Source organism: Megalops cyprinoides, chromosome 14 (genome assembly GCF_013368585.1).
Source record: "Megalops cyprinoides isolate fMegCyp1 chromosome 14, fMegCyp1.pri, whole genome shotgun sequence".
Taxonomy (NCBI): domain Eukaryota; kingdom Metazoa; phylum Chordata; class Actinopteri; order Elopiformes; family Megalopidae; genus Megalops; species Megalops cyprinoides.
The window spans coordinates 18,283,164-18,305,973 of NC_050596.1; the positions used below are offsets into that span (position 1 = coordinate 18,283,164).

The window sequence follows — 22,810 nt, forward strand, 5'->3', positions numbered from 1 at the left end:
AGCTATACGGTCTGCTGAAACTGACGATGAGTTATTTGTTTTGTGTTTTGTTAATTCACATTTCTTTATTGTTTTTTTCTGATTTTATTCTTGACTATTCTAACATTTGTTCTGTGTGTGTGTGGGTGTATATATGTATGTTTGTGTGTGTGCATGTGTGTATGTATGTATATACATGGTTACGTGTGTGTGTGTGTGTATTTGTGCATACGTGTTTGTTTACCCAGGTGCTGAAGCTGCGAGGGGAGGTGCAGCACAGGAAGACTCTGATCACCAACAACGGCACCCCCACCGGCGCAGGCACTCCAGTTGGCATTGCTGTGGACCCGGCACGTGGGTAAGCCCCAGCGAATGCTGCTCTGGCACCGCTGCTTATCCCCGGAGTCACTCAGCTCACTCAGCTGCCCCTCCATCTGCCGAGCACTCGGAGAAATCAGCAAGGGCTGTGTCTGAGAACACACTTCAGCACTTGAGTGCCGATGTTACTGCACTCTTACACAGGAACACTTCACTGACCTCAGATCAGGTCAACAGTATAAAAGGCAGGGAGCGTTCCCAGTCCCGTACTAAAAGTGTGTGGAGAGAGATTTATAAGTAGTACATACATTCAACCAGACACTTTCCCAGGCTGTTCTCATAGAACAACCCCAGATACTTTTTAAGCTTTCAATTTAAACACATTTATCGAATGTCAGGTCAAATTTTTCTTACAAAGACATAACAAAAATGTATGTATTTAAAAGGATTGATACTGGTTTAATTTGTTTTTAATGAAAGCTGTGGCCAGGAAGGGCCTGTGTCCTGCAATGGTGAATGGAGTGAATGACAGTGAATGATAGTGTGTGGAGAAGAGGGTGTGGTGTGTGAGGATATTGAGTGGGGTGTGTGTGGAGTGGAAGGTTTGGTGTGTGTGGATATTGAATGGTGTGTGTTTGGAGTGGATGGTTTGGTGTGTGTGGATGTTGAATGGTGTGTGAGGAGAATGGAAGGTTTGGTGTGTGCGGGTGTTGAATGGTGTGTGAGGAGAATGGAAGGTTTGGTGTGTGGGGATGGTGAATGGCGTGTGTTTGGAGTGGATGGCTTGGTGTGTGAATGTTGAATGTTGTGTGAGGAGAATGGAAGGTTTGGTGTGTGGTTGGTTGATTTCTCACACAGCTCTGTGCATGTTTCAGGAGGATGTACTGGACAGATCAGGGCACAGAGAGCGGGATCCCGGCCAAAGTGGCAGCGGCCGATATGGATGGCTCCAACATTGCCACCCTCTTCACCAACAACATGGACCACATTGAGTTCATCACCATCGACATCCGGGAGAACAAGCTGTACTGGGCTGTCACTGGAACTGGAATGGTAAGACCATCGCTCAGGCACTTGGTCACCAACATCAAGTTGATCGCAGGGTCAAAACTATGTACAGTACCAGTCAACGGTTTGGACACACCTGGTTAAGATAATAGGAATCCTGCATTCAAAGACATTTTGATCTCAATACTTATGCTTAAATGCTTGAAATTTGTTTCTTAGACAAGTATAAATAATTATGCTGATGCATATGTATGAATTTCTGTCCAAAAAATTTTAATTTCAAGAAATATTTTTGGCTACTTTGAAGAATCTAAAATATACGATAGTGACTTGTTGAACACATTGTGGTCAGTGCATAATTCTGTGTTATTTCATAGTTTTGATGTCTGTACTGTTATTCTAAAATGTGGAAAAGAGTAAAAATACAGAAAAACCCTTCTATGAGTAGGTATGTCCACACTTTTGACTGGTACTGTATGTGTCACAGACTGAAATTGTAGTGCACTTTAGTTCATGTGTGTCCTTGGACAGTTCTAAGTGGTATTTGTCGGAAAAAAACCTGTCAGATCGAGCGCGGGGACCCAGACGGGACGAACCGCATCACCATAGTGTCCGGCCTCTCCCACCCGTGGGGTATCGCGGTGCACGACTCCTTCCTCTACTTCACCGACCGGGACTACGAGGTCATCGAGCGCGTGGACAAGGCCACTGGGGCCAACAAGGTGGTCCTGCGAGACAATGTGTCTGGCCTGAGAGTGCTGAAGGTCCACTACAGAGAGAGTGAGTAAAGGCAGTGCAATATGATATCTCTTAACCCTCACAAAGGCAATGTCATACAATAATGGTTAAAGAACCAGACTTGTCACCAAAAGGTTGCAGGTTTCAGTCACAAGGCGGGGCCAGTTGCTCCCTTTAGCAGGGTACTGAATATTAATTTATTGTCTTAATATCAAAGTGTTTAAATAGTTAAAGCTATCTATCAGTCCCATGTAGTAAAAATAAGCAATTCAAAGTGAGTGAGAGAGTGCCTACTGGTATGCTTTTCTAACACGAGGACTCACTACCATTTCAGATTTATAGCACTTTGCACTTGTGGTCCTAAGCTATGCTTAGATAGCTGCATGGTGGTAATTACCCAGAGGGACAAAGTAGTATTAGTTTACCGATTAGTTCCTGCTCCTATTGGGAGAACACTGAACATTATCTGGGGCGGGTGTCCTGTTCCTTGGCTCTGTGAAAACAGGGGCAGAGGGGAGGCACTCTCTCGGGGATAAGCACAAAGCTCCGAATTCATTCCTGATCGCCTTGTGTGAAGTGGGGGGTCAGGATGATGCTGCCCCCGATAGCAGAAGCAGCGGACCGTTACCCGAGGCTGTCGTTACCCCCTCATTAGGGCCACCTTGATTTGTATACCTCGAGTCACACGGTCATGCGAGTGTGCTCCAGCGGAAAATGGCAGCGATTAGTCTCTGACGATGAATCCCCTCGACTCAAGTGCTCGCCCCGTGTATTTACAGTCAGTATCTGTTCCAAAGAACAGGGGGGCGGCAGCGTAGCGTAGTGGTAAGGACCAGGACTTGTAACTGAAAGATTGCTGGTTCAGTTGCCCATTGGGGCACTGCTGCTGTACCCTAGGGCAAGGTTCTTAACCCAGAATTGCCTCAGTAAATATCCAGCTGTATAAGTGGGTGTCATGTAAAAAATGAGACAAAAGTGTCTCTTAAATGCCTGTAACGTCATGTAATGTAAATGTATTAGACTGGTTTTCGGGACTGAGTTGGAACGCAGTGCTGGTGCTTAGGGGATCAGGGTTGATGGGACCCTGCTGTGTGGGGAATGGAGAAGCGGGACTGACCCCAGCTGTGATTGCTCCTCTCAGCCTCGCCGGGCACCTCCAACGGCTGCAGCAACAACGTGGGCGTGTGCCAGCAGCTATGCCTGCCGCGCCCGGGCGGGCTGTTCACCTGCGCCTGTGCCACGGGCTTCAAGCTCAGCGCTGACAACAGGACCTGCTCACCCTACCAGTCCTACGTGGTCATCTCCACGCTGTCCGCCATCAAGGGCTTCAGTCTGGAGGGGGCCGACCACTCCGAGGCCATGGTCCCAGTGGCAGGGAGAGGTGGGTGCCCAGCATCGGAATGGCACTCGCACCGTTCAGTTTCCTCACACACCAAGCTTTCCATCCCACACATATGCAGTTCAATGTATTGACTGTGTGGTGCCCTCCCCCCCCGCAGGTCGGAATGCGCTGCACGTGGACGTCCACATGGCCTCAGGGTTCCTGTACTGGTGTGACTTCAGCAGCACGTCCGCGTCCCAGAATGCAATCCGCAGGATCAAGCCCGATGGCTCGGGGTTCCGCAGCGTGGTCACCTCCGGGATCGGCCGCAACGGGATCCGGGGCATTGCTGTGGACTGGGCTGCAGGTAGGGGGCCGCTGCACCTGGCTTGTAGGATACTGCACAGTTCAAGCTGGGATCAGGAAATATTCTTGTTGAGTGATAGGGTTAAGCAAATTTTCTAGTGCTTGTCTTATGGGGGTCACACAGCAGAGACATTGAGGACGAGTTAGCATCTGCAGGTACCCAGGCCTCCCTGCATGACACAGCCTGTAAGGAGCTTTATCAGAGCAGACTCCAGGGATCTCTGGGATACCAAAAGTGGCACATGGCAGGAAAGAAGATTTAAGCGATTGCTGGGTGTGAATACTGTAAGCACCAGGGAAATGCAGCTCTCCTTAGCGTCACTGATTGAAGTTATATCCCTATTGTTCTGTGTTTTAAAAGCATTTATACAAAGAAAGAAAATATTACATGTGCAAAATTAACAGACAAGTACATCAAGTCGACTTGTTGAAATTTGATGGACTGCCAACTCAAAAAGACAAATTGGTACTTTGTCATAATTCAAGATAGACATATTCACTTCCAGAACAAAACAAATGTGTCACATAGGGATTTCTCAATCACTTTAATCAACTCCTCTTTCTTCTTGTCCATCCAAAATATTTGTCTTTTTTCAAGACTTTTTTCAAGAAATTCAAACCAAGGGCTTGGTGAAGAAAATGCTGAAATGTAGCACTACAGTGTCCTGTGCTTCTGTTTACATCCAGCAGGAGTAAGATAGGACCCCATCAGCCCCAATATACATGTCATTGATATCCTGTGTTTCCCTATCTTCTCTGGCTCAGAGATGCCTGACGAGCAGTCAGTATTCTCCATGGAGACTCTTGGCAAAGCTCGTCCCCTGCTCTTTTATTCAGGTCCAGCTACACTGTAGCGTTGACAGGTCTTGATGACCCCTATGCCAGGACAAGTCAGCTTGATGTTATCAGTTAAAGGCAGGATTCAGAACCTTAGCACCGAGTGTAAAGAAATTGAATAAAAGAGGTTAAATAAAACATAGCCTTACAGCAAATTCCCTTTTTGTTGAGTACTTGATAGTGTTATTGGCACCACTCACACACCTGTGTTTAAGCTAACACTCTGACAGTTAATATTGAATCAGCTGGTAATCAGCCCACATATTCACTTCAAGGGCTGGCAAAAAGTGATGCTACAGCAAATTCCCTTTCTATCGAGTACCTGATAGAGTTATTGACACTACTCACACACCTGTGTTTAAGCTAACACTGTGACAGTTAATATTGAATCAGTTGGTAATCAGCCTGCCTCTTCACTAACAGCTAAAAACATGCATCCATTGTTGAAATTAAGCACTTATCAAGCAAACCACAATTGAGCACTGTGGAGTAATTCTCAATGACACTTTCAAATAATGATTGTTAAGGGATCAGATTCAATGAGATGAGTCCCTCCCATTTAATTTCAGCGCCAGACACATGACTCTGACGCTACTGTTCTCCATGACACACGCAACTGACTGAGCAATTTGAGAAGCCACATCTTGGCAGTAGCTTCATCAGAGGTTAGAGTCTGCAGATCTCAGCCTGACGATTCGAGGCAGGTGGCAGGAAAGAAGATTTAACTGATCAGTGGACGTGGGGACAGCAAGCTGCCAAGGATCATGCAGCTCACTCCTTTGTAAAGCAAGGCAAAGCTGAGTTTGAACGAGACTCATACTAGCACCACTAGAGTATGCTTGGCTTTCAGCTGATGTCCTTTAGGTCCTTCAGGGTCAGCACGCTTGGCTTTCAGCATGCCTCCCAAACATAGTTTTGCTGGCCGTGATTTCTTAATGGTAGCTGAGTTTGTCACATTGATTTTCCACACTAGAATCATATAGCTCATGCAATTTTGGAATGGGACAGTGGATTGATTCTCTGGGCTTTTGAATGGCTTCCTTGCCTGGTAGTGTAGAAAACGGCAAGGATTTTAATTTTAATTTTAAACCCACTCGAGGTTGCCAGTTATTATGGAAGGCACATGAGACCAGTCATGCCACCTGAAATAGCTCATTGATATCATATTTGGCTTGTTACAGGGGTGCATTTTCTCCAGCCACAAAGTTGTTGATTCAGCAAACCTATGCTGATGATGAATATTAAGTCAAATGATATTGGGACAGATTTATAGAAACATTATTGGGCTTTTCACAGGAAACCTCTATTTCACAAACGCCTTCTTGACGGAAACGTACGTGGAGGTGGTGCGCCTGAACACCTCCTTCCGGCGCGTTCTCCTGAAGACCACTGTGGACATGCCCCGTCACATCGTGGTGGACCCCAAAAACCGCTATCTCTTCTGGGCTGACTATGGGCAGAGCCCCAAGATCGAGCGGGCATTCCTAGACGCGACCAACCGCACTGTGCTGGTCTCCTCTGGCATCATCACCCCCAGGGGCCTGGCGCTGGATTACCAGACCGGGTACATCTACTGGGTGGACGACTCCCTGGACATGATCGCCCGTGTCCGCCCAGAGGGAGGCGACACTGAGATTGTCAGGTACGGCAGCCGGTATCCCACCCCGTACGGGATCACTGTCTTCGAGGACAGCATCATCTGGGTGGACCGCAACCTGAAGCGGGTCTTCCAGGCCAGCAAGGAGCCCGGCAACTCCGACCAGCCGGCCGTGATCAGGGACAACCTCAACATGCTGAGGGACGTGACCATCTTCAACCAGCGCACCCAGCCCAGCACAGCCCAGCAGCTCAACGGCAACCCCTGCCTGGAGGGGAACGGTGGCTGCGCCCACCTCTGCTTCGCCCTCCCGGGGAGCCTGGTCCGGAAGTGTGGCTGTGCCTTCGGGAGCCTGGCGCGGGACAACGCTACCTGTGTGGTGTCCCGGGAGGACTACCTCATTTACACCACCGAGAGCACGGTGCGCAGCCTCCGCCTTGACCCCGACGACCACTCGCTGCCCTTCCCCGTCGTCAACGTGCTCCGCACCTCTGTTGCCCTGGACTACGACCGCGCCGACAACAGGGTCTATTTCACCCAGATCTCTGGGGTCGGGCGGAGCAAGATCAGCTACATCAGCCTCTCCTCCCCGACCACTGCTCCCACCGTAGTGGCCTCAGGTAGGGAACCCTTCACAGCTTTCTTAAAGCTGTGCAGTTACACTGGCATCAAGCACTGTTTTTAATACTTCAGCCTGTTAACAAACAGGACTCAAACAATGATAGTGACAGTCAAAGGGCATTCTGTGATGCTGCAAAATGGGCAGAGAACCATTGGCTTTTGTCCTGTAATCTATGTTTGAATACTGTATGGGCTAGATGATTTTGAACCAGCCAAAGAGAAAAGTCACCTTTGTTAAAACAAAGCACTGCTGTACTTTTCTACTTAGATTATATCTAGACTCTTTTGAGCTGCCTGTAATATTCACTCTGCATTTTTGCTTGGAAAATGTGTCAAAGTGCACTCCCCTTTTACCCTAATTTCATGTATCACTAACTAGTGTAAAGTGTTTTGTGGGGGCTAATACTCTTTGTTGTAATTTTTGAAAATTTGAGTACATCTGATGTTGTTGTCCATACTGAATTGATGAAATTGAAATTGAAATTGAAGTTGATGTTTTGTTGGTCACATAAGAAGTAAAAAAAGTGGGACTGGACTGGGCTCGTGTACGCGTGTGCTCTGATGGTAGTGCTTTTCCCTTTCGTACTGCAGATTTGGGAGCTCCTGATGGCGTGGCCTATGACTGGATCAATAAGAGGATCTATTACAGCGACTACATTAACCAGTCCATCAGCTCCATGGCCATTGACGGGTCACAGAGGACCATCATCGCCCGCGTCCCCAGACCGCGAGCCATAATGCTGGACCCCTGCAGAGGGTGAGTCTGACCAGCCAGTCAGGGGCATCTGAAGCCTTGTGGTGCTTCTGATTGTGTATTTTTGCCAGTAGGGATTGCTTATGCTGCCACAGAACACAAGAGCTATAACAAATTAAACACCAGCCCAGTTTAACTACTAAATTATAAACAGTAGCTTTTCAGTTCTAGCTGATTTGCTTTGGCTGCTATTGGAATTTAGAAGAGTATTTAGGACTCTTTTGTTAATCTTCCATTCAAGGCTGTTCTTAGTCTGACCCCCTCCTACACAGAATAAGTTTGAATTTCCTACATCCCAAACACAACACCAGACACCTTGACTTACATCCCCTAACCATCCCACGCACCAAACATTACTCCTTTGATGACAGAGCCTTTTCAGATTTGACTCCAGCCTCTGGAATGAGCTGTCTGTTCACTTCAGGCACACTGAAGATAGAAATGCTTTAGAAAGGGAACTTGAGAGCCATTGTATTCTTCTCCTTTCAATTTTCTAACAGCACTGTGGTGTTCAACATCACGTTTAATCTTTTTGTGTTTTTGTAGATTGCTGCTCTGCAACAGATGAATATGAATAACTGATGACTATGAATATAATAGGATTTTTAAAATTGTTTTTGAATTTGGAATTGGGTGTCATCCCTTTGAGATGGCACTACATGAATCAAAAACAAAATCGCTTTACAAAGAAAGTTCATTATGATTATTTTCAAATAATTACTTATCTGTACACAGTTATCACTGTTTCGGCTTTAGAGGTATAGTTTTTCCTCTGGAGAGGGTGCCATCAGCATGTTCTCTGTCCCTCTCACGGCACAGGTATATGTATTGGACAGACTGGGGCAGCAGTGCGAAGATCGAGAGGGCCACTCTAGGGGGGAACTTCCGCACAGAGATTGTGAACAGCAGCCTGGTGTGGCCGAACGGGTTGACCCTGGACTATGACGAGCAGAGACTCTACTGGGCCGACGCCAGCCTGTAAGAATGAATGGTTGAATGGTTGAATGTACAGTGCTGTCAGAACCGGCGTGCAGCGTGTGTGATTTACATTCTCTCTGTTACCCAGACAGAAGATCGAGCGCTGCTCCCTCACGGGCGCCAACAGGGAGGTGATCGTCAGCACGGCCGTGTACCCGTTCGCCATGACCGTGTACGGTCAGCACATCTACTGGACCGACTGGAACACGCGCAGCATCTACAGGGCCAACAAACACGACGGGTCGGACCAGCGGGTGATGATCCAGAACCTTCCGTCGCGGCCCATGGACATCCACGTGCTGTCCAACAGCAGACAGCAGCAGTGCAGTAACCCCTGTGACCAGTTCAACGGCGGCTGCAGCCACATCTGCACCCCAGGTACTGCTGACCTCTTCTCCAAACTTCCACATGTGTTCTTTACACAGTGTGTAAACCAAATCAACATCTGTGTGTGTTCTGAACGTACAAAAATATTTCTTGCTTACTATTTAGTTGGCACTCTTAAAATGTTGTCTGACATTTGTCATTTGTAAATCTCTACTTCAACATGGAACCCCCAAGGAAGAGGGTAACATGCTGTATGCTCTTTCACATGTCCTGTTCAGTGTGCTGCTTCCTCATGATGTCATATCCCGTGCACTGTGCCGTCCCCCATTGGTTCATTACATTACCGGATTTAGCAGTCATCCAAAACGCACCTACAAAATGCATGTCTATAAGTGGCATGAAAAGTTGTACAAACAGGACATCACTAACCACACATGAATAAGCATCAGTACTAAACACAATGCTGGGATCACAAGTGCACGCCTAGGTTAGCATGTAAGTGAAACGTAATATACCTGACAGAGGTACTAGGCCATTCCATACACAGTGGAAACACATGCCGTGAAGAAAATTGCCTCATGTGTAATTGTATGAAAGGAATTTAAGATAACGCTTGGGTAGGGGCTTCATACCTTTTGTGATGTTGTAGTTCACCATTATTTGGTGTTGTTCCTTATCCTTCTGTCCGGCTTGTGTGTCCCTCCCACAGGACCCCAGGGGGCGGAGTGCCAGTGCCCATCCGAGGGCCGCTGGTACCTGGCTGACAGCAAGCACTGTATCCAAGACAACGGCACGCGCTGCCAGCCGGGCCAGTTCACCTGCATGAACGGCCGCTGCATCCGCGCCCAGTGGAAGTGTGACAACCATGATGACTGTGGGGACGGCAGCGATGAGCTGGAGAGAGTCTGTGGTACTGTGTCCTTGCTGTCGCTTTGTCTGTAGAGGAGTGATCTATGTGTCTGTACTGTCTCTCCGTGTCTGTGTTGCAGTGATTAATATGTACTTTCTCCTTCTGTCTTTGAGTCAGTGATCAGTATGTCTGTATTGTCATTCTGTAGTACAGGGATCCGTGTGTCTGTCCTGTCTCCCTCTGTCTGATATGGTTTTCAATGTGTCTGTGCTGTGTCTGTCCCTGCAATGAATTTAATGGATGTGCTGCTAGCATGCTGCCGCTAACACCGGTTTTCTGATTTTCTGATTGCACTGAATCTCTTTTTCAGGATCCAAGAGTGATTTCGCTTCTTTTGGTGTGTATGCTTGTATTTCTCTAATCTAATATAGCTGTAGGCACCTTTCCTAACCAAAGTACTAACACTTTGCAAAAAACGTGCCCTTGTCTGTTGCATGCAGTCCCTCAAATGGCAGCGTTCATTGCCCTGTCAGGTAACCCATGCCTTCAGTGTGATCACCAATTCATTTTGAGTGTGTTGCTGCAGCAAGCAGCTGGGACACTGAGCTCTGTCTGCTCCCGAACCGTAGCGTTCCACACCTGCGAGCCCACGGTCTTCACCTGCGGGAACGGGCGCTGCGTGCCATACCACTACCGCTGCGACCACTTCAACGACTGCGGGGACAACAGCGACGAGGCCGGCTGCCTCTTCCGGCCCTGCGACCCCAGCACGGAGTTCACCTGCAACAACGGCCGCTGCATCGCCCGCGAGTATGTCTGCAACGGCATCAACAACTGCTACGACAACGGCACCACTGACGAGAGAAACTGCCGTAAGTACCGGGATTACCAGCGCTCATGTAAAACCCAAGGCTATTACGCAAAATCATGTGCCTTGACCATGGCTTCATGCATTGACCTTGACTTGATGCATTTCTATGCTTTCACAGGCAAGGCTAATAGTCCAAGACCTAATGTGTTTCTGTGCTATTTAAGGCCTAGTCTTAGATCTACTATAAAAGTCCAGTTTTGTGTCCATCTTTAGTTAATGGTGGAAATGCTAAGATGAATGAATTGCATGATGTGGATGGCACTGTGGAGTTATGGTCAGAGAACTGCCCTTGAAACCAGAGTGCTGCACATACAGTATTAAACCTGGGTGGTACACTCATGAATTGATTCTGAACAATTCTTCAGTGAATCAGTGAATATGTATGACAGGCAATGTGTGCAGCTGGGTGCATTGCAATTGGACAGGCAGATAATTCCAAATTAAAGAAGACCAGAGGTGTTTTCTTTACTCCTGCTTTCTCTCTCACTCTCTCTCTCTCTGAATCATAGCTGAGCGCACATGCCAGCCAGAGCAAACCAAGTGCCAGACGACCAACATCTGCATCCCGCGCTCATACCTCTGTGACGGGGACAACGACTGCGGGGACATGAGTGACGAGAGCCCCACCCACTGCGGTGAGTGACAGGGACTGATTAAGAGCTAAGCGAGAGTAGCACACCGAATAAGCTAAGCAAAAGTAACATAACCGAGAGAGTAACAGGACTGAACATGTCCATCTCTACCCCTGCAGCCACATCGACCTGCGGCCAGACCGAGTTCCGCTGCTCCAGTGGCCGCTGCATCCCGGCCCACTGGTTCTGCGACGGGGGGAGGGACTGCGCCGATGGGTCTGACGAGCCCCCTTCCTGCAGTGAGTACACCTCTCCCCCCTCTCTGCTCCCCAAATATCCCCTCACCTGCAGCACACTCAGCATGTGTGGGGGATTCTCTGTGTGTGTGTGGAGAGTGATGCGTATGGATGGTATGTGTGGGGGAGCATGATGAGTGATGTGTGTGGATGGTGTCTGTGGGGGGAACGTGGTGAGTGATGTGTACGGGTGGCGTTTGTGGATGGCTTGGTGAAGACAAAGTGAGTGATGTGCAGGGATGGAACTGGAGAAATTTCGGTGAGGTGGCTCAGCTCTCAAACCCGACCAATTAGACGGCAGTGGCAGTCCGTCACATGGCCCCATTGTCCGGCACATTCTTCCTCGCTGACGTCCAGCCCGTTGCTCTCCACTCTTGCCTCTTTTGTTCAGGGACAATTACAAAGCCTCACGTCCTCCTTCTGCGGGCTTTGTTTCAGTGGAATGCCACAGCCAGGAATGTGGCATTACCATAAATTTTCTAGAGGCTCTTGTAGCAATTAATGTTACCAATTGATATTCTTGTGTTGTCACCTATGAAATGAAATGATATGTTTGTATAGCAGCAGTGTAGAAGGTCATCTGTATTTTTTGTGTTGTTTAAATATTAAATTAAGGTCCTTAGCTTGGTTCTGTTGGCAAATGACACCGATAGAATGTGTTTGGGGGGAGGACCAAACCATCACTAAAACAGTCTAAGCAGGCCCATTGACTAAGTGTGTGCTTAGCGTGTGCTTAGCGTGTGCTTGGGACATGCTTGGTTCATCCACCAAAGCAATCTCTATAGGATTTTTTTGAAAACTCAACAAACATTTTAGACTTATTTGGTAAGCGGTAATGCTAATAAGAATATGAGGAAAAGTACTGATTGTCTGGGATAAAGGAGCCCCATTTCTTCTGTAGTGAGGAATGAAATCAATGGGTTTGACTTTTGTGGCTTTGTCTCCCCCTGCGCTCCTGCTGTCCTGGTTCACGGGTTCACCCATGTTTGCCCCCAGCCTCCCACGTGCGGACGTGTAACACGGACCAGTTCCGCTGCGACGACGGCCGCTGCATTGCCGCCACCTGGATTTGCGACGGGGACAATGACTGCGGGGACATGAGCGACGAGGACCAGAGGCACAACTGTGGTGGGTGTCCCCTTTGTCCCCTTCCTCCTCCTGTTGCCCTCTCCCCTCTCCCCGCCGTGTCCCACTGCTGATGGGTCAGGAAGCCCTCTCGGCGGGGAAGCGAATGTCTTTGGCTATTGCTGAAGGTGTCCGGCCTGAGTCCAAGGGGCTCGCATTCCCGATTTCCCCCCGCCTCACTTGCCGCTTTGTGGATCCCTCTGCCTCCCGGATCAGGGGAGATCAAGACTGTCACGTCACCCCTGTCGTTCTGTGGCTCCTTACAATCGGGAGCCCCCGACGTCTGACCCGAGCGCACCGCCGACCTCCGCAGGAGTCTCACGCCACACAATGCGGCTCAACCAAGCCAGCTTGATACGAGGGTGAAGGAATGTCCATTGTTCGGGCCCAGTGGGGTTTAAAGGTTCTGAGCGCAGTTTGGAATGCGGCGGTGACGGCTCCTGTCCGCTGTGTTAGGCTGCGGCAACGGCGGTCTCCGCTAGGTGACGACCCCTGACGTGTCCCGCCCCTCCTGTCTGCTCCCTCAGCCAACCGCACCTGCTCGGCGTCCGAGTTCAACTGCGTCAACAACCGGCCCCCGCAGAGGAGGTGCATCCCGCGTGACTGGGTGTGCGACGGGGACGCCGACTGCGCCGACGCCTACGATGAGCACCAGAACTGCACGCGCCGCTCCTGCTCGCTCAACGAGTTCACCTGCAGCAACGGGCTGTGCATCCGCAGCTCCTACAGGTGGGACCGCCGCTCTGTGGCTGTAGCTAGGAGGCTGCGCAATGCCGGTTTCTCAGTGGGTTGGATTGTAGAAAGCTTTGACTGTGTGGAAGAGAAGCAGATGTACGCACACATCTCTCTCTGTCACACACACACAGACACACACACACACACACACACACACACACACATACATATAGATCCACTATATGCAGGACTATGCTGCTTAGTGCAAACCAGCAACTGCTCAGGCAAATCCAAAGGAATCTGACATCTATTGATATGAAAACCGTGTATCAGAGGGCAGTCCATTGGCAGAGAATCAAATGCTTGGAAGTCACAGAGGTTTATGCATCGTACGCCCTGACTCTGAGAGGCCTCGGCGCCCCCTGGTGTACAGGCAGGCGCTCGGCGTTGACGGCAGCTCTCTCTCGGTAGGTGCGACCGGCGCAACGACTGCGGGGACGGCAGCGACGAGCGGGGCTGCGTGTACCAGCCCTGCCAGCAGCACCAGTTCACCTGCCAGAACGGCCGCTGCGTGTCGCGCGAGTTCGTCTGCGACGGGGACAACGACTGCGGCGACGAGTCGGACGAGCTCGAGCACCTGTGCCACCAGCCCCTGCCCACCTGCCCGCCGGGCCACTTCAGGTGCGACAACGGCAACTGCATCCCCGGCAGCAAGGTGTGCGACAGGAGCGACGACTGCGCAGACAACAGCGATGAGAAGGGCTGCGGTGAGTGTGCAGAGCTCATTCTGGTTTTCGGGGGAGGCAGCACAGTGCAATGGCTAGTGAGCCTGGTTCGCTAACAGAGGGTTGCTGGTTCAAACCCTGCGTGGTGCGTGCGTCACTGCTTGATATACCCTCGACCGAGGTGAGTCACTTTACCAACATCCAGCTGAATGAACGGAGTAAATGAATGAATGCTGAGTGAAAAGAATGGAAGCTGAGTGAACAGAAAAAACTAATAAACAGTAAAGCGTATGTGGCACCTCATGTTATAATGATTATCATCATTTAGCAGATGCCTTTATCAAGAACAACATAGGTTACAATTTACATGTTATCCGTTTATACAGCTGGATATTTACTAAGGCATTTCTGGGTTAAGTACCTTGCCCAAGCGTACAGCAGTGGTGTATCGAACCAGCAACCTTTCGGTTATGAGCCCTGCTCCTTACCGCTATGCTACAGTGCCACCCCAACAATGGTGTAAATAATAAAAAATATATTTTAGAGAAAGAAGCAATGGTGTAAAGAAGAAACCAGTAAGGTCCTAAGGTCTGTTTGCAACCTCTGTTCTGTTCTGTTCTGTTGTAGCACTAGGTCCACTGTAGAATTCTCTCAGTTAAAGAACCTCTGCATCATATTTTACATGCTGTATGGACGCCCTCTGATGCCCCCTGCTGTTTTCCTGTGTTCACTACAGGCAATAACGAGTGCGCAGACCCCTCCGTGCACCGCTGCGACCACAACTGCACGGACACGCCCACCAGCTTCTTCTGCACCTGCCACCCGGGCTACCGCCTCATGTCCGACAACCGGACGTGCGACGACGTGGACGAGTGCGCGGAGACGCCCAGCGTGTGCAGCCAGCTGTGCGAGAACACGGTGGGCTCGCACATGTGCAAGTGTGCCCCGGGCTACCTGCGCGAGCCCGACGGGCGGAGCTGCCGGCAGAACAGCAACATCGCCCCCTACCTGATCTTCAGCAACCGCTACTACCTGCGCAACCTGTCGACGGACGGCGAGGCCTACTCCCTCATCCTGCAGGGCCTGACCAGCGTGGTGGCGCTGGACTTCGACCGGGCGGAGAGGCGCCTGTACTGGATCGACGTGAGCCGGCGGGTGGTGGAGCGCATGTTCTTCAACGGCACGGGCCGGGAGACGGTGGTGACGGGTGTGCCGCACGGCGAGGGGCTGGCTGTGGACTGGGTGGCCCGCAAGCTCTACTGGGTGGACAGCTTCCTCGACTGCATCAAGGTGGCGGGGCTGGATGGCCGCTTCGTGAGGAAGCTAGCCGACCGCTGCGTCGACGCCAACAACACCCTCTGCTTCGAGAACCCCCGGGCGATCGTCGTGCATCCGAAATACGGGTACGTCCAGTCCTGACCTCTGTTTTGTCTTACATTATTGCATTATTGTCATTTAGCAGCTGCTCTTATCCAGAGCGACTTACATATGTTACCATTTTTACATTTTGTCCATTTATGCGGCTAGATTTACTGTGGGTTAAGTACCTTGCCCAATAGTATAGCAGCAGTGCTCCAGTGGGGAATCGAACCAGCAACCTTTTGGTTATAAGCCCTGCTCTTTACCACTATGCAACACTGCTGTCCCACTCTTGCACAAACATTCAGTGTGGAAAAAAACACAAATTGCACAAAACATTCAGTAAATCAGCAATCTTTTCAGGTCTCCTGCAAGTGTGGCCAAATGCAGTGTGACAATGAAGTGTGACATGTGGATGTAATTATATATATGAAATACACTGCCATTCTATTATGTTTTATGTTATACTGTCTATGTGATTGACAGTAAGGTTTTAATTGCCTTTGGTTCGGTTCCTTTGTTTTCCAGATACGTGTACTGGACAGACTGGGGGAGCAGAGCCTTCATCGGCCGTGTTGGAATGGATGGGACCAATAAGTCAGCCATCATCACCACCAAGATTGAGTGGCCTAACGGCATAACTATTGACTACACCAATGACATGCTGTACTGGTCGGACGCCCACCTCAACTACATCGAGTAAGAGTGTTTCTTTTCACTCACAGAACAAAACAGCAGGCTGCATGTCCTGGCTGACCCCTCGCCTCCTCTTCCTCTGCCCAGGTATTCGGATCTGGATGGACGCCACCGCCACACAGTTTACGACGGGGTCCTCCCGCACCCCTTTGCCCTGACGGTATTCGAGGACACCGTGTACTGGACTGACTGGAACACCAGGACCGTGGAGAAGGGCAACAAGTACGACGGCTCGGGCCGGGTGGCGCTGGTCAACACCACGCACAGGCCCTTCGACATCCATGTGTGCCACCCCTACAGGCAGCCCATCGGTGAGTCCCGAGTCATAAGAAATGAAATGCCAGGAAAGTGCTTGGTCTGATGGCCGAACATTGCATTGTAATTAGTCCATTTACATCTTGTGTAACCCATTTTAAGTGCTCTTTACTCAGTGTGCGGCTGGTAGGTCCACTTCTCATGGATTTAAAAGACTTGCCCCGCATGTATTAAAATTGACCCAAACCTCCAATTATGTGCACTTTATAAATGATGAACTAGTGGTTGCAGGCTTTGATAGCATCTTTGTCGGAGGGGCGGGGAGGGGGGCTTTAAGCATCAGGGATGTGCCACTCATCCCCCCTCGCAGTAAGATTTAAGAGCGGATCTCTGTCTGTCTCCTCCGGCAGTGACCAACCCCTGTGCCGTGAACAACGGCGGCTGCTCCCACCTGTGCCTGATCAAGGCGGGGGGGCGGGGCCACACCTGCGAATGCCCCGACCACTTCCTGACCGTGCAGATTGGGGGCGTGGCCCGCTGCCTGCCCATGTGCACCAGCACGCAGTACAGATGCGCTGACAATGAGCGGTGAGTGACAGCACTGAGCTATGCTTGAGAAAGAGAGGTAACCAAGGGAAGCTGTTTGGTTGGCTCAACCAATTGTAAGACAGCTTTGTAAACCCTGTTCAATGATATATGCTTTGTATGTCCGATTGAATGCTTTTATTGGGGGGTTCATTTTCAAAACCTTTGATTTCAGCAAAGCAGTATGACAACCATTGACAGCCATAGTAGTGCTACCCAGTTTGAATATTCACTGCAAAGACTGACATATTCCATTACAATATTGTCATTTAGGAGATGCTTTTATCCAGAGCAACTTGCATAGTTTAAAGTTTCATGTGTTACCCATTTACACAGCTGGAAATTTACTGAGGCAATTCTGGGTTAAGTACCTTGCCCTTCCTCCCCAGTGAGGAAGTGAACCAGCAACCTTTTGGTTACCAGCTCTGCTCCTTACCACTACAACATATCCCCACACTATCTGACACCACGTGCATCTTAAGGTCTGTTACGAATGGCAAAAGGTGGGCGTTCTCAGCGGTTCAGCTGGATAAAATAAGCCCCGTCACGCCCTTGTGTCCCTGCAGCTGCATCCCCATCTGGTGGAAGTGCGACGGGCAGCGGGATTGCAGGGACGGCTCCGACGAGCCCTCCACCTGCCCCAGCCGCCACTGCCGCGTGGGCCAGTTCCAGTGCAACGACGGCAACTGCACCAGCCCCCACGTCCTGTGCAACAGCGTCCAGGACTGCCACGACGGCTCCGACGAGGACCCCGTGCTTTGTGGTGCGTCTCCTCTGCATCAGCATCAACACTGACCCACAAACCTCAGAACAGGGAGCCTCTAAACTGTGCATATCGCTCGCACATTCATATAACGTTAACCCACAGACATGAATGCTGTGGCAGACCGTCTGTCACTTTATGACACGTATTAATCCGCCTCTGGAAATAGTGCCCAGTGAAGCGGTCTGTGACAGACTGATCGCAAAGCCTACCGTAAACTGGAAACAAATAAAAGCTGGGCTGACTGAAAACAAGAGCGGGATTTTGATGCTTGTAACGCTGCCTCGTCTCTCTCCCACAGCCACCCATGAGTGCGAGGCGTACCAGTGGCAGTGCAGCAACAAGCGGTGCATCCCCGAGGCGTGGCAGTGCGACGGCGAGAACGACTGCGGGGACAACTCGGACGAGGACTCCGCTCACTGCTCCACCAGGACCTGCCCCCCGGGCCAGTTCAAGTGCCGCAACGGCCGCTGCATCCCTCAGAGCTGGAAGTGCGACGTGGACGACGACTGCGGGGACCACTCGGACGAGCCCCACGACGAGTGCAGTGAGTGACACACACACACACACACACACACACACACACACACACACACACACACAAATGGGCTATCCCACAATGCAATGCCCCAGAAGGGATTAGTGGAATGGAGGCCTCAGCGGTGGCCTCTTCCCACTCAAAGTCAGTGGTGCTCTAATTCTGCTTTAAATCTCAAGAGGTCCAGTTTGTCTTCCAATTGGCAGTAGAAAGCACCTAGCATAATTCTCTGGAAGAATAAAACCCAGAGAAATTATTTTATCACAAAGCTCCAGTATATGTAAATCAACCTAAAAACTATGTTACATAATCATACTTTGCATCTGTTTGATACTTCCAACTAAACACTTTCCCTGGGGTTCACTGTCATATGCTTATTGATGTATTCTGAAACTCTAGTAAACTGCTCTGGCATTATTGACTTGAATTGGCCTATGTGACCTTTTAATGCTGCTGTCCAGGCATAGAATGAACCAGAGTTATTCCACATTGCTCCATTGTGCTTCTGTGGTCTGTCCGCAGTGGGGCCGGCATATCGCTGTGACAACCACACCGAGTTTGACTGCAGGACCAACTACCGCTGCGTGCCGCTGTGGTCCGTGTGCAACGGGCACGACGACTGCAGGGACAACAGTGATGAGCAGGGATGCGGTGAGTCCCCCCTGCCACAGGGCCAGTCAGGACGTGAATCAAGCTACAGAATCAAGCTGTCTTCAACAGCGCCCCATACAGCTTTGCTAAGAGCTCCCAGTACCAGTGTTGAGCAAAGCTTGAAGAGTGTAGGCTAGATCAGGTGTGGCCTTCTCTGCTCCTAGTGCAAAGTGCCGAAATCATGCTGGTTTTGTCTGTCTTTTTGAGCAGCAAAGTATTGAATATGGTGGAATCGCACGGTCACTGCAACCTGTTTAGCCTAACTGTTGACCCAATCATGTTATTAACTGTTCTGGTGGAGCAAAGACTAGAACTGGACTTGGATTGCCAGATAGAGGCCAGAGAGGTGTTTTCTCATTGGCTTAGAACCCCGTTTTCCAAGGTCTGTGTGGGCAAAGTAGAGGCTGTGGTGAGCGGAGCAGTGAGAGGCGGAGATTTGGGGGGGTGGGTGTTTCTCCATGACCCCTCCCCCTCCTCCCCTTGCAGACCAGTCCAGTCCCTAGATTTATGAGCAGCGAGTATGCAAGTGCGGTGGGTGAGGGGGGTGGGACAAGGTCGACAGGGTGCTCTTTGTGCTCCCACCCCCGACGATCCATACGCCGTACCACCAGCCGGCCCTCCCAGCTCTTATCTGCACCCCACACTCCATTAGTGCCATGCTCGGGACAGAGGGGGGGGGGGGAGACGTGCGCTAATCGGGGCTGAAGAATGCGCCGCTCCGGCCAGATGGATCACCGGGATTAAAGTGCAGGGGCTACCAGTATCTCACACGTTATGCCAAACAAACCGCAGCCTTCCTCCTCCTCCTCTCTGTAACTGCTATGGGCCTGGCAGCGCTCAGAATTCATCGCCCACTCCCCTCGCAGTGATGATTTCTATTTTAATTAAAACTGGAAGGCCGATGGGGGGCGGGGGGGCGGTAGGGTCCTTCATGCAGTCCAACGCCTCAGTTCTTAGTTATTTGTTAAGTGTACTTCTCACTCCTCTGTGGGGTCAGTGGTGCCAGGTGTTGGCGAGTCTCTCTTTAATAAATGTCGAACTCACAGCTCAGAGTTGTTTGTCACTGAAAATATAGTTCATTTTTATTGTGTGCAAAGTCGGAGAAAATAACATTCCTGTACAGCTGCCACTAAAATCGTGCATCTGATCTCTGCGTGTGTAGGTGTGTGTGCATGCATGTTTGTACATTGTGTGTGCATGAACGTGTATGTGTGTGCGTGTGTGTTTGATGTGAATATGTGCGGGAGAGAAAAAGGTGTGTGTGTGCAAATCTGTGTGAGAGTTTGTGTGTGTCTGAGAGCAACAGTGGAAAGACGGTGTGTATGTGTGTGTATGTGTGCACACTGACATTGTCTTCCTTGCTCAGAGGCTGTGACCTGTGACCCGCGGGGTGACTTCCGCTGTGACAATCACCAGTGCGTCCCTCTGCGCTGGAGGTGCGACGGGGACAACGACTGCGGGGATGGGTCGGACGAGCATGGCTGCAGTGAGTTTCATCACCTCTCAGATCCCGAAATCACGCTGATATCACCGAACCTTCAGCACCACGCCTCATGTTCGGAGAACACAGCTATGAACCAAGAGAAAGCATAACCACATCCTGGAAGTTTCACATTCCAAGAAAACCTCCCGTCACATCAGCACAAGTTTGAATTTGTTGTAACTGACACATTTTGAAATGTCTTCGCTAAGGTTGGCAGTGGTGAGCCACTGACATAAAATATCCGAGATGACTGGGAAGAATAGGCCTGCTAGTGTTTTGTCGCGCTATAAAATGCCTCTCGTGAAAAGGTTTAATGCTTCTGTCTGCGGTGCTATGCGAACCAGGCTTATCGGCGGGGCAGAGAAATGGCTTGTCTTCGGTGTGTCGATCAAAGGGAGTGAGGGAGTCGGCCACCCCCCCTTCTCTGGGGAATTTAAACATGTCTGAGAACAGACTGTCTGATGTGGGGGGGGGGGGGGGGGGGGGGTGATGTACAGCCCGGGACGATAACAAATGGCTCTCGGTAAATCAGAGTGGTGCGCGATGAAACACGCGCTGATTTCTTCAGCAAGTGCCTCTCCCCGCTTGACTGTCTGCGTAATGCGCCCAGATAACTCCGCTAATGAATTTTGTGAAGTCAGCTCGGAAACACGGCCTCGATCGCAGGTGTAAGCACTGGCACGCACGGTTTAAAATATGTGAAGTCTTGCGTATGCTTTGCAGACATCCTTACAGATCCTTGTTTAGCTTAGTAAATTCGACCATCTGGAGCTATTTGCACACCTGTGATACAACCTACCTACAGCTGGACATTTACTGTGGTAATCTGAGTTAAGGAGCAGCCCACTTGGGAATCAAAGCAACAACCTGCTATCAAAGAAGCCCTACTCCTTACGCTATACCGCTGCCCAGTAAATCAGGAAAGGTGCGGTGATCCTGAAGAGATTTCACAGGGACTGTGTAAGGTGTAGTCAAGACCCGTAAGAAATATGTTTTGCTTGTCCCTTCCCCAGCCCCTCGGCCATGCACAGAAAGCGAATATCGCTGTGACAACCTGAACTGCATCCCTGACCGCTGGGTGTGTGACCATGACAACGACTGCGGGGATAACTCGGATGAGAGGGACTGCGGTGAGTGTCAGAGTGTGGGGGGGGGAGCTGATTTTCTGGAAGGTGAGCAGATAGGAGAAGCAAGCATGACTCCTTTTTCATTGGTTTAGAATGCACCAATCAGCTGTTCCTCTGCCTTTGCCAAATTACATGCCAGTCCCAGGACTGTGGCTGCAGTGCTTTTTGCTTTTTGGACAGCACATCAGATGTAAAACTGTACTTTCAGAGTCTTAATTTTCTCTGGCTGAGATTTGGCTGTGAATGGCAAAAAGTGTGAGTTTCTTTAGTTGGCAAAAGCAATACAATAAACAAGCTTCATTGTTCTTTTTATTGATCTGTGAAAATAAAACTTGGGGAAGAGAGAAAAGGGCTGACAGTGCCAGGCATTTACAAATATGCTGGCAGCAGTGTAATTGGTACTGTATGTACAACAGTGTGTCCAATATACGCTTTCCCTGGGGCCTGTTTTCAAATGTTCTTATTAACTGTAACCAGAAACCCTAATGGACAGTACACTTAGTAAACAACATTTATCAGTTACAACTACAAAGAACCTTTCAGTGAACAGGGCTAGTGATGTTCCATAGATTACCGTCGTGAAAAGACAGACTGACATGATGTGAATGTACGCGGTGTGACTCTGTGTGGGTAACGGCACACTGTGGTGGTTACTGTGTCACAGGGCTGCGGACCTGTCACCCGGGGTACTTCCAGTGTAACAGTGGGCACTGCATCCGTGACCGCTTCAGGTGTGACGGCAATGCTGACTGCCAGGACTACAGTGACGAGGCCACGTGTCGTGAGTACTTATTGTGTCATTCTGCTGCGCTAGTGCTAATTTCTGTAAGGGTAATGTGAAAGAGAAGAAATTCCTATGTGTCTCCTCTGAAAATGACACACAATTGTGACAGTGCTGTAACAGCACCCCCTCTGCTGTTGGAATAGTATAAATACAGATCATAAAGGATATGCCTTATAGGTATCAGTGCTAATTTAGAGATTTTGCCATATACATTTACATTTGCATTTACATTTATTAAAGTACAACAGTACAACACAGTTAAATATAAATAGACATTACATATACATAGAACCTGAGTGAAATTTATGCTCAGGAGTGGCTAGATTTCTCTTTACCAGGCTACTGAAAAGCTAACAAGCGGTTTGTGTGATGACTCTGGGTGAGTCCTCGGGTGGTTTTCAGCTGTGAGGGGTTGGCGGTGCTGGCTGGAGTAATGAACACCTGTTTTTTCTTCCTCATTTTGCAGCCACCCGTTACCCCAATGGCACATACTGCCCCCCTTTTATGTTTGAGTGCAAGAACCACGTGTGCGTGCAGGCAAACTGGAAATGCGACGGGGACGATGACTGTGGAGACGGTTCAGACGAGGAGCTGCACCTGTGCTGTAAGAC

The 22,810-nt window shown here is 49.9% G+C and overlaps 1 protein-coding gene across 1 annotated transcript in view; it reads left to right on the forward strand.

Annotated features, from left to right (window-relative positions):
- The window catches only part of lrp2a (low density lipoprotein receptor-related protein 2a), a 43,043-nt gene that overhangs the window by 10,657 nt on the left and 9,576 nt on the right, over nucleotides 1-22,810 (forward strand). Inside the window, exons 16-42 of the mRNA XM_036544945.1 lie at nucleotides 228-337; nucleotides 1,173-1,350; nucleotides 1,872-2,085; nucleotides 3,185-3,430; nucleotides 3,543-3,731; nucleotides 5,864-6,784; nucleotides 7,377-7,542; nucleotides 8,359-8,517; nucleotides 8,606-8,895; nucleotides 9,554-9,754; nucleotides 10,324-10,566; nucleotides 11,075-11,200; nucleotides 11,317-11,436; nucleotides 12,430-12,561; nucleotides 13,086-13,287; nucleotides 13,705-14,000; nucleotides 14,695-15,361; nucleotides 15,846-16,016; nucleotides 16,101-16,324; nucleotides 16,679-16,856; nucleotides 17,420-17,616; nucleotides 17,918-18,163; nucleotides 18,677-18,805; nucleotides 20,172-20,291; nucleotides 21,302-21,418; nucleotides 22,080-22,196; nucleotides 22,666-22,803. Coding sequence (XP_036400838.1) covers nucleotides 228-337; nucleotides 1,173-1,350; nucleotides 1,872-2,085; nucleotides 3,185-3,430; nucleotides 3,543-3,731; nucleotides 5,864-6,784; nucleotides 7,377-7,542; nucleotides 8,359-8,517; nucleotides 8,606-8,895; nucleotides 9,554-9,754; nucleotides 10,324-10,566; nucleotides 11,075-11,200; nucleotides 11,317-11,436; nucleotides 12,430-12,561; nucleotides 13,086-13,287; nucleotides 13,705-14,000; nucleotides 14,695-15,361; nucleotides 15,846-16,016; nucleotides 16,101-16,324; nucleotides 16,679-16,856; nucleotides 17,420-17,616; nucleotides 17,918-18,163; nucleotides 18,677-18,805; nucleotides 20,172-20,291; nucleotides 21,302-21,418; nucleotides 22,080-22,196; nucleotides 22,666-22,803 — 6,097 coding nt within the window. The remainder of the gene's footprint in view (nucleotides 1-227; nucleotides 338-1,172; nucleotides 1,351-1,871; nucleotides 2,086-3,184; nucleotides 3,431-3,542; nucleotides 3,732-5,863; nucleotides 6,785-7,376; nucleotides 7,543-8,358; nucleotides 8,518-8,605; nucleotides 8,896-9,553; nucleotides 9,755-10,323; nucleotides 10,567-11,074; nucleotides 11,201-11,316; nucleotides 11,437-12,429; nucleotides 12,562-13,085; nucleotides 13,288-13,704; nucleotides 14,001-14,694; nucleotides 15,362-15,845; nucleotides 16,017-16,100; nucleotides 16,325-16,678; nucleotides 16,857-17,419; nucleotides 17,617-17,917; nucleotides 18,164-18,676; nucleotides 18,806-20,171; nucleotides 20,292-21,301; nucleotides 21,419-22,079; nucleotides 22,197-22,665; nucleotides 22,804-22,810) is intronic.